The 10945-nt window shown below is 49.6% G+C and overlaps 1 protein-coding gene across 1 annotated transcript; it reads right to left on the bottom strand.

The window, feature by feature from the left end:
* Positions 1 to 5679: 5679 nt before the first annotated feature.
* Positions 5680 to 10170, bottom strand: LOC135888383 (CMRF35-like molecule 2). Its single transcript, XM_065416191.1, has 5 exons — positions 10131 to 10170; positions 8502 to 8837; positions 7193 to 7352; positions 6328 to 6455; positions 5680 to 5702 (listed from the first exon to the last, which is right to left on the bottom strand). The coding sequence occupies exons 1-5, from the start codon at positions 10168 to 10170 to the stop codon at positions 5680 to 5682; spliced, it is 687 nt and encodes a 228-aa protein (XP_065272263.1).
* Positions 10171 to 10945: the final 775 nt, after the last annotated feature.

The raw sequence follows: 10945 nt of genomic DNA, 5'->3' as shown, positions 1-10945 counted from the left end.
CCTGTGAAGGGACTCACCCTCACCCTGTTATGGAGGAGGTTAACCAGCTCCTCCGGGCCTGCTCCAAGCTAATGAGGTGCACCTGCAAGGTTTGTTCAGCCTGGAGGGGGAGGACCTTAAAAGGCAGGAACTCCTCACAGGAAGGGGGGTGAGCAGGAGGAAAGTAGCTCTGCCTAGGGCCTGCTGGAGATGGAGGGAGTCCAGCTGAGGAGGAGACAGCTGTGAGGTGCACTACTTCCAAAGCTGCACTGACCGATGGTAAAGCAATATGCCCTGGGAAGAGGGGTTAGGAGGCAAACCCTGCAAAGGGGCAATAGACTCTGAGAGACACAGCCCTTAGCGATGACTCTCTAGGGGCTACCTGAGAGCCTGGTCCTTGGTCCAGCCAGACCTTCCCCACTTTGCAAAGGGAAGGAAAGAACAGGAGCCAACCCCGGCTTGTTGGCTGAGCCTGCAGAGAGCCTCCCCAAAGGCTGCCCACTGGGGGAGAAGAGGGGGCAAATGATGGACAGTGGGACCTGTGGGGGTCCAGGGAGCCTGTCTCCCCCTCTCCCACAGAGCCCATGTCATTCTCACCTTTGAGAAGAATCCAAAACAAAACAGGGAAAATCCTCATTGTCCACCTGGTTCCCTCAGCAGATGAATCTCTTGCCACAAGAGTCTGGTTTCTCCAAGATAGCGCAGGGACCTTCTCTCTGTTGCCACCTGTAAAAATGAAACCCTCAGGCTCCCTGGCCAGTTCTTCAATCTGGAGTTTCCAGATTTCTCAGCTGCCTCACTTCTCTAAAATGGCTCTGTGATTGTACAGGTCTCTCTGAAAAGTTGGGTCTACGCTGAGGTTTATGGCAACTGGGGTAACAACAGTGATGTAGCTGCACAGGTGCAAACCCTGTATTGCCAACCTCAAGCATTCAAAAATTAATGAGTGAGGCCCCAGAAAGTCATGAGGCTGGCTTAAAAGTCATGAATATGTGTGATCTGGATGCCCCATGTTGGCAACTGATGGAGGTACATAGTTACAAGTCTATTCTCAGGGACTTGTCTAACCAGGCATGTTTCCCCTGTGATCACCATCTTCAAGGTTTCACCCAAGGGGGCCACATTTGGCCTGTGCCAAAATCTAAGAACTCTCCGATCGTTGTGATTATTGCAGGTTATTGCAGCTAACTCGGTCGAGTGAGAACAAGTGACATCTTTTGGCCCAGCCAGGTGTTCACGCTCTAGACAAGGTGCAGACTTGGGCCTTTCCCAAGCACAAAAGAACTCAAGAAAATGAGTCCCCCCTTGAATAGGGGGACCATTGTGGGCAAAATGAAGTTGTAAAAACCACCCGGGTTATGAAAAGAGACTCTCTGGAACTGTATAAAAGGAAAACGAAGGACACAAGTTGGTAGCCATTACAGAGGTGACGGTCGGCCAGCAGGAGTGTCTCGTGAAAGGTGGATCCCAGCTTTATCAACTGTACAAGCACTGCATAGAATGACCATTGGGTGACAAATACCTTCTTAGTTGGGAAAGGAACTCTAGATTGCATTTTATATTTTTCTTTTGTCTGTAGCCATGTGTTTCCAGTCCCTATATTTGCTTCTATTTGAATCTTTATATTAAGTGTTGCCAATTAAACTGTTTGGTTTTACTCTAGATGTGATTAAGTGCTAGGTGCTAAGGAGAGTGCAGAATGGAGGGGAAGCTAGTGAACTGGGGGGCACTGCTTCCATGGAGGTAACGAATCTGTGTGCATTGCGAGTGTCCGGAGGTCGAGGGACTGCATACTCGAGTGTAATGAAGTGGGGAGAGCAGACAGGCTGCAGGGACCTGTGCCCTGGGGGCAGAGCAGAACTCTGGGGGTTACTATCTGCACCGGTTCTCTCTGCTGCACCCCAAGGGCTCACTTAGGGAGCCTCAGGGCTGGGGTGTGCAAATCGCTAGCCTGCAGAGGGAAAGAGCAGGGCTCACGGAGCCCAGAGTGGGGCACTTGTTTTGGCAGCAGCTGGTACTTGTGAGCGAGTTCCCCTCAGCGGGCACAGACAACAAAGCTCCCTCCTGCTGTAAGCAAGCAGTAGCGAGTCACCCTGTACCCCATGGCTAGCCCCAAATGTGTCACTGAGCAAAAATGAAACCTCCTGGGTTCTTTTTATTTCCCTTCTGGTGTTCGAACATTTAAAGTGTGGTTGGGTCACACTTTCAATATTTGTCTCCACAACCGTGAGGGGTAGAAACCTGTTTTTGTTTTGGTGAATGAAAGCGGAAAGCCTCCCATAATCACAGGAATCCAGGAGCTGGGGCTCAAAGAAAAACATCAAATATCATGAGAATTGTGATGAAATCATGACAGTTGGCAGCCTGGCAACCCCCTCCCCCCCTGTGTAGATCAGGTGTCCCAGTGGAAATCCCCATCCCCTTAAGCTTGTCCCTTGTGGTGCTCACCCCGGAGCAAGTCTGATCTTCACTGCATGCTGTGGCGCAATCTGTTCCCAAAGCAGAGGCCTTGTCTCTTCAAGAGTGTATCATTTTCCCCAGCTGCTATATCTTTAGGGAAGCTCCTGGCTAGGGGCCTCCTCAACGGTCTGGGAGACTGTTCCTGGCCTAGCACCCTGGCTTTTGCCCTTTGCTTGAGGGCGCCACTTTGACCCAGCTTCTTTGAGCTTCTGCTTAGATCACTCTTCTTCCCCAGCTTCTGCTGCCCGATCCCCTGTGGCTTCAGGGCTGTCTGTGTCTCCTGTGCCATCCACCCTCTTTCAGTCACTGGGCTGATGTCCCCCATCACTAACTGGTTATAGCAATGGTCTCCAGCAATTGCCAGGGGCCTTCCCCAGTACAATCACAGGGCTGATTAGAATTTGTCCATCTGTGTTTTCTGTACAGCCCTGTCATCACTCTGGCCTCTCTAAATACATGCTAATAAGGATGTGCAATTATCTCTGATTAGGAAATAAGCTTATGAGCCCTTAAAACATTCTAGCAACCGGTACTGTACCCCCGAGCCCGGAGAGAGCAAGAGAACAGCCAGGCTCCTCTGGGCTTTCCTTCTCCAGACAGTGAGAACCCTGTTCACGGCAAGGTGACTTTTACTGAAACATCTGTGGTTTAAAAACAATTGAGTTTCCCCACAGGACCTTACAGCTTTTTTAATAACGTCTCTCAGGAAAACGTAAACTTTTGCAGTCATAAGCCACCAGTCTCAAGTCCTTCACGTTCTTGTGTCACTACTGCCTCCAAACAGTAAGCACTAGCATCTGTGGCCAGTGTGAAAGGGGTTTTTAACATAGGCCAAGACAGGAACAATCAGAGTCTTTTTCAACTCTGAAAATGCTCAATCACGCTCTTCCGCCCACTTGTCGTGAGCAGATGTGGTCAGAACAGGAGGCAGTTCAGATCGCGGATACCAGGAGACCAGAGGGCGGCATGAGAGCCAGACGTCAGGCAGCGGGAGCAGGTAGCCCTGGGGAAACCTAATTGCATGGGTGACTTCCTTTTCCTCTGCTCGGTTTAAATAGAAGCAGGGACCCAATCAGGACACCTGGAGCTCTACCAGTTAGAGCCCAGGACTGAAGTCCTCTGTCAGAGTTGAGCTTCAAGTTCTGGTGCCTGTTAACAGGTCACTGGGTAGTGCGGTAGCACATAATGCTTCCCCAGAGCCCCGTGGCCCTTGGTGGTTTTTGCAATATTGGTGAACCCATAAATAAACCTTCTGTAATGGGAGCAGAGTCCTATAAAACACTGCACGTGTGTGAGTATCTGGGGACTTGGCCAGTTCTGCACAGTTTGTTTTTTGGCAGTGGTAATTCCCTCCTGTGGTTTCCTTCTGCATCAACACTTACCAGAGCCACTGACTCACATTTTGCAACTGTGGTTCCTTTTTCACTCTTTGCTGTTCTCCAGAAATATTCAGCTACTGATGAGGCATGTGTTCCACATTCAGATCCCAAGAGCTTTGGCAGCTAAGATTCCCCTGGTGCTCAAAACGGGTTTCAATCCCTCCTCATTTTCTCCTTTGGTCAAAAGCTATCACAGCACATAGCTGCGATGATGGTTTCCACCTTGGAGGTACGACAACTTGTTCGCTGCAAACCAGTTGCCAGCAAACCATTTCTCTCACCTGGGCCACCATGTCTTTAAAGGGAATTTCCACCGAGTGAATTTCTAAGACGCCATTCCTGGCATTGATTACACGGTTATTAGCCATAAGGAAATCCAAATAGATTATCAGCTCATCCAATGTCTCCGTTCCCTCTTGCTCAAATGCCAGAGGTTGAATCTTCAAACCCAATTTCCAGGTGGTTGCCTGTGTCCCAATCACTGTTCCAGTTAGTTGGTTCAGGTTTGGATCCCCCTATTCCCTAGCCTTTTTTAGCACATCTAGGCTAATAATTATGTTTGAATTGGTATCCACTATTCCTGTATGTTTCACAGATCCACAATCAATAGCCAAACTCCCATTATTGTTGTGCTTTAAGTGCCCAGATCTAAACAAAACGATGTGGTTGCTCCTTGTGTAACCCACACACCTTGTGGGTGTGGTGCTCTGTCCCATCTAGTGGAACCGAGACCACTTAGAGAGAGTGAGAGAAAATGAGTCTGCTCTACAGCCTTAGCTAACAGCCAATTGGCTTTTAGCTCATGCAGTAGAGGCTCCTGCATTAAACTCCCAGAGGCCCCAGGTTCAATCCCTCCCACCCACCCACAACCAGGGTCTGTCGGTGTTACACTTGTACCTCCAACCTTTGTCTATTCAGCTTGGCATTCCCCTGGTTTCCAGCCTGAGACGGGGCTTTCATTAGACACTTATGACACTCTGTCTTGGCCTGCTTTGTATTTATAATAGTCCTTCTTTTAATGGCTAATTTCCCCACAGTGGCAGCATTTAACTTAATGGCTTCCCATAATATTTGCATTATAGACAAATTTCCTTTGTTTTAACTTAAATTTATTATTTTTTCCCCCAATTATTCAAAAATGTCATCAAGCAGGTTAGAATCCCCTTCTCCATCGTACATGTTAAACACAGAGCTGCACCTATAGGGCGCATGGCAATCGCCTTCCTCATTAGCATCTGCTTCCTCTTCTGGTGCAGTGCTCCAAGAAAAGATTCACACTCTGTGGCTAAGCCCAGAGCCTGTTGGAGTGTCTTTGGCCTCCTCTCGTTCATCTTGATCTTCAAGTCCAAGTCCAGCTGAGCATCTATAAATGGTCCGTTGCCAATTGATCCTGGAAAGCCACGGTGCTAGCTGAGTATGTCAGGAATGCCAGTCTCCGCAGGTCCTCCACCACTTCTGGTGGGGTTACTTCTTTCCCTCTCCTAGCTCTTAGCTGTGTCCAAGCCAGCTCAGATTGATGGCTAGCTCCAAACCACGTGTCAAGGGCTTGGAGTTTTCCAAACCTGGCACATCTTTTTTCTGGGGGTAAATTCTGCAGCACCATCAGTGCTGGGCCACCCAAGTTGGCTGCAAGAACACCCACCTCCCCCTTTTTTCTTGCCAGCCATTCATTGTGTTTATGATGTTGAACTGAGCCTAGACATGGGAACCACAGAGACGGACACCTGCAGGAGACTGTCCCCTAAGAATGTGGAGAAAATAGTTTGTTTACATGAGAGGAAAGTCAGGCACACTCTGTGGATTTATGCGGTAGGCAGAGCTGAGGGATGCATCCTTCTGTGGATTCTGACCCATTCCTTAGTTAGGAGAGGGGCAATTCCTCAGCTGTAACAAAACACACAGACATCACCGGTTACAGGATGACACATTTGATGCTGGATTCTTTCTGTTCATACCTGTCAGGGTACAAAGCTGTTCTGCTGTGTATGTTCCTGATCAGGGATACAGAGCAGTGAGGATGTCTCCGTATTCACAACCATACTCACCACAGTCATATACGGAGGTTTTGGGTCAAAGGGCCCTGCTAGTGCAGCAGGGACGTGTTAGGGGTTGTGTTCTAGGTAGCCATGCAGGAGAGGAAGCAGACTAAGCAGAATTGCTACGTTACCCCAGTCACAGATGGATGCCACGGTTGGGGAATGGTGGACCATTGGCTCTCCCTCCCACAATGCACTGGGCAGCAAAGCTGTGGTGATGCACCAAGGAAAGTATGCTGGACCAGGTACAGACCCAGTACAGTTTACCCCATCTCCAGAAGAATGGGGAGACTAGAAGGGACCATGTAACTTGACCAGTTGCAATCTCCCTCCCAGGCTGTGTGGGGCAAGTCAACAATTCACTGCCCGTTACTCTGTGCTCACGGTAATGCTATGACCGCCCCTGGTGATCAAGACAGGACTGGGAGCCACCCAATGGAGTGTGTCATGGTGTGAAGGTCAGAGGCTCTCACCGTGTCTGTTTGGCACCATCTCCCTGGAGTTCCTCCTGTACTGTACGCTCACCCAGGTCACAGTACAGACTATGCACAGGCAGATGGGGACGATCAGGAACAAGGGATAGAGGATGTTGGGTTGGGATCTATGCAGGAGAAATACAATACAGACTGTAAAGCTCTGTAGATTTGACGCGACTCCTCCCACTAATACGTTCCCTGGGGGCTCTCTGGGCAAAGGTGCAAACAAAGCTTCATTGGGGAGAAGAGGTAGCACCCATCGCCTCAGCACCCTGTCCTTATACTGAACCCCAGCCAGCACCCACCTCTAGTTATTCATTTATCCAGTCAACAACAATCTGATATGACTGGACTCGGACAGTCCCTGTCCAGGGCTTCTCTGCAGTTGGAATTGCTATTGTCCTTCATGTGAACCCAGCCCTACTGGACCTCCAGGTTCTTGCTGATAAAAGCAATGTTAGTTTTTCTGTGGGATGTTATCACCAGTCATGTCATTATTCTTTGTTCCTCTGCGCACGGGGAGGTGATGCAATGGTCACATTTTGTGATCTTAGCTGGCCATAGAGGTCTTAAAACTCATTGATAGGTCCGTGAGTTGATTATTTGGGGGGTTGGGGAGGGGACAAAAACAAAGTGGGTTTCAATAGGATCATGTAAGGGAAGTTGGATCCCAGCACCAACAGAATACTCTGGAAAGTTACTAAGATCCAATGGAAAACCTCACTAGAATTCACTGGCTGGAACTGCTGAGATGCTGCAGAAATCTTGGGGGAGGGAAGAGAGCTGAAGGCCCCTACACACAACAGTGACTGCACCGGGGGGAAGCCTACAGACCCATGGAAGTATGAGCTCTAGAACGTACTGTGCTTGGATGTGTCTGCTGTCCAAGGAGCTGTTACTTGAGGACGTAAATGAGCTAGATACATGGCTTCCAGCGGAAATCCGTGTGAAGGCAGGAGCAGCTGGCTGGTGTGTTGCCTGTGGTGCCTTTTCCGTTGGGATTGAAGAAGGAAGAGCTGCAGCTAAAACCAGAAATTCAGCACAATTAAAAACACACGCAACCACAAACAATGTCTCCTCCTTCCCCCTACTTCCCAAACAGAGCCTTCAACGTAGATCATCGTGTTAGTCTTTAAGGTGCCACCAGACTCCTTGTTGTTGTTGTCATCATGGAGTATGTTTGTCATGGAAACAACAGGTCATCCTGACCCACATCAGAATCCCAACTGTAGCATTTTGTCAGGGCTCCTGAGATCTAAGGCCTTTGTACCAACACTTGGAGCGAAGGGAGGCTGAGCTGTGTATGCCTGTGTGGCTAACTTAGCTAACCTGGGAACGTATATCTGAGTCTTTCAGGACAGGAGTGCTTTCAGTGAGACAGGGATCCGCAGGACCCCCGGTGAGTTTGGCCAGCACCACTCACTCCTTACATTTAATAATCTCTGCAGTGGTGGTGTAGCTATGTCGGTGCCAGGATATTAGAGAGATAAGGGGGGGTGGGAGGAATGTCTTTTATTGGACCAACTTCTGTTGGTGAGAGAGACAAGCTTCTGAACTACACAGAGCTCATTCTCAGGTCTGGGACAGGTACTGCCTGTCAGAACTTGGATTTAGCTGTACCACTCGGAGTACCTTTCCCAGAGCCGAGGACAAGATCTGTGTAGCTCGGATGCTTCTCTCTCCCCAACCGAAGTTGGATCCAATAAAAAAAAATTAATAATCTAGTGATCCCTCCCACCTCATTTACGTGCTCCGTGTCTCTCTCTCTCTCTTCCCCCATTTGGGGAATTGTCCCCACCCCCAATACACTCACCCCCTTGGGGAATGACTCCCCCTCTTTGAAGAATTTCCTCCCCATCCCCCTTTTCTCCTGCCCCCCCTCTCTCTGGCTAAGGCAGGACTGCAGGTGGGGGACTTGGCAGGAAAGAGGAGCTCGGTTCTGAGTGGCGTTAGGGCCTGGGTCAGGAGTAGCGCTGCATGAAGGGTGCTGCAGGGCTGGAGTTCCTTCACCACTGTCCTCAACTGCAGCTGGACCCCTTTGAAGGAGGCAGCAGCAGTGTCTGACTCCCCTGGGTCTTCAGAGCTACAGACAACCCTTCCCCACCCCGTCCGTCCCACCTCCAGCTCCTCCTCTCCCGTCACTGCCATGGGGGTGCAGAGGAAGGCTTTACCTGGGGAGACGATGACTTCGACGGAGTCCCTGGGATTAGGGAGGCCAATCCTGGCTACCCCACAGAGATAAGTCCCTGCATCTGCCAGTGTCAGGTTCTCCAGGGTTACTGTGATAACGCGCTGGGTGTGATTGTCACAGATGGAGACTCTGCCCCACGTCTCCTCAGCCTCCAACCCCGTGGTCTCAAAGATGAGGTGATTGAAACACAGCACAACTTTGCGTCTGCACCAGAATTTCGGATAAGCCTCATAGCCTGCCCCGTACTGGCACCGCACAGACACCGAGCCACCCAGCTGGCCATGCGCTGTGCCAGGGCCTGTCACTGCCCAGCAACCTGTGAGAGACAGAGCCAAAGAGAGAAACTGAGAATCCTTCTAGCTGTGAACAGCAATGCAATGCAGCCAGTGCTGGGGGGCAGTGGATTGTGGGGGATGCTTGAGCATTTGGAGCACGTGTGTGTGCAGCAGGAGGGGCAGAGCTGGGAGAATTGGCAGGGGCAGGGTCCTTCCTAGCCCCTGTTGGCTGGGGGTTATTTTAACGACATGCTGGAACCCTGCAGGAGCAGGCGTTGCCATTCAGTGTTGCTTTATCTTTGCAGTAAAATGAAGTAAATTAGATCTGTTTTTCTCTCTCAATATTGCTGGCCGGAGACTGGCTGGAGGTCACTCCTTCCATACAGGTTGCTCATAGCTAGCTTTACCTTCTCTATTCTCCGGGGAGAGACACAAACCAGTGGCTTGTCCCATCAGTATCAGTTACTGAATCAAGGGGAAGAGGTGTCTCTGCACAGGGACTGCAGATTCCACAGGGTCTGGCTTCTGAAGTTCACGTCTCTAATCTTTTCAAAAGCTGACTTGGGAACAAGAGCAACTCACGTGCTCCACGGCACGGGCATTTACACCAATGCAAACTACCGTAAACTACTGTCATGCTGACATTGTAGCCTTTTACACCCACTTTCATTGATGTAAATGCCTATGCAAGGTACAGGGCTATGGTGAAGTGGGCCCGTCATTCCGTGCAGGGGTGGTGCCCACATTAGCTAACAGTAGGAGCTAGGATGCTTAACGGCAGCCATCGGTTAATATCTCAGTGTTGCCGAATCCAAGCATTCCAAAATCAGGTCAGTCACCCCCCCGCCCCACGCGCCCCCCCCCCCCAAGCATAACAAGAGTTTAGGAATCAGCAGATTTTAAACATAATACATCAGGGGTTCTTTTTTCTTGGCTTTCTGGATTTGAGCCTTTAGGCTGCATTCGTGGCACGTTTTCAAGTATTTCTCTGCAACCACAAGGGCTAGAAACATTCTCAGTTTTTTCTTAAAGGAGTGCTGAGATTCTCACACATTCACCTGACTGTCTGGGCTGAATCTTAAAGAAAGCAAACAGATACCAAAAGACTAGACCTCTTTGTATCTTCTCCACAGAAAGCTTTCTTAGGATACAGATTTCAAATCTTTACTTCCCTGCACAGTTTGCAAGCTCCATCTCTAGTAGGCTGTAACCACTGCAGGAACCTATCTGGGGCTTTCCAGCTCTGATAGTTTACAAGCTGTCAGCTTCACCGTGCAAACCCAATCACTTCAGTGTATTTCTAGCAAGCCCCACAGAGCCCACATCATTCTCACCTGGGAAGAGAATCCAAACCAAAACAGGGACAATCCTCATGGTCCTGTTTTTTTCTGCACAGGACTCACTCCCTGGGAAAATCAGGTTGCTCCGAGACCTCTGGGCCCCTTCTTCTTTTAGGCCAGTTGATGATGAAACCTGGAGGCTCACTTACCAGTTCTATAATCTGAAGTTTCTAGATCTCTCAGCTGCCCCACTTCCCGTTGAAGAGACTGGTGTTTCACTATGGAAAGAAGTTGCCCTACGGTGGTGTTTGCTATTTGCATTGAGGAGGGGGGATGACAACACAGCTGAAATGTGGCTTATACCAGAGGCTGATGGGAAAACTTTAGCCACAAAATACACAGATCATATGATGGTAGATCTCTGGAAAAAAATGTTGCTAATTGCTACACAACCAATGGTTTGGGTCACAACCTGCAATCAGACACCCCCCGCTTCCTCCCAGGAGAACCTGGTTGGTTCCACTGCAGGGACCCCCAGAGAGAGACAGCCTGCTGCGGCTGGCCTGTGCTAGCTGACTTGGGCTAAGGAGTGCGGCTACGGGGCTGTGTAATTGCGGGATAGACATGCGGACTCAAGCTGCAGCTGAGCTCTGGGACCCTCCCACCTTGCAGCATTCAAAAATCATGTGTAGTCCTCAGCAACCATGAGATTGGCTTTAAAATCTCAAGAGTTTTTGTTTATTTAAAGCTGCCTTTTGGGGTTTTTTTTTTTTTATCTTCCATTTTTTTGAAACCTTTGGTGAAGCTGGCGAAGCTTGTAACCTGTACAAATACAATACTTGCATTGTATTTCTAGTGATCCACAAAAA

Source organism: Emys orbicularis, chromosome 13 (genome assembly GCF_028017835.1).
Source record: "Emys orbicularis isolate rEmyOrb1 chromosome 13, rEmyOrb1.hap1, whole genome shotgun sequence".
In the NCBI taxonomy this organism is placed as follows: Eukaryota; Metazoa; Chordata; order Testudines; family Emydidae; genus Emys; species Emys orbicularis.
The sequence above is the reverse complement of the archived record's forward strand: the minus strand, read 5'-3'. Positions and strand labels throughout refer to the sequence as shown.

Coding starts and splice junctions, on each gene's coding strand:
- LOC135888383 (XM_065416191.1), bottom strand. CDS start 10,170: ATGAGGATTGTCCCTGTTTTGGTTTGGATTCTCTTCCCAG. Junction 8,838..10,130: donor GGTTTGGATTCTCTTCCCAG/GTGAGAATGATG, acceptor TGTCTCTCACAG/GTTGCTGGGCAGTGACAGGC. Junction 6,456..7,192: donor AGCAGACACATCCAAGCACA/GTACGTTCTAGA, acceptor TCTCCTGCATAG/ATCCCAACCCAACATCCTCT.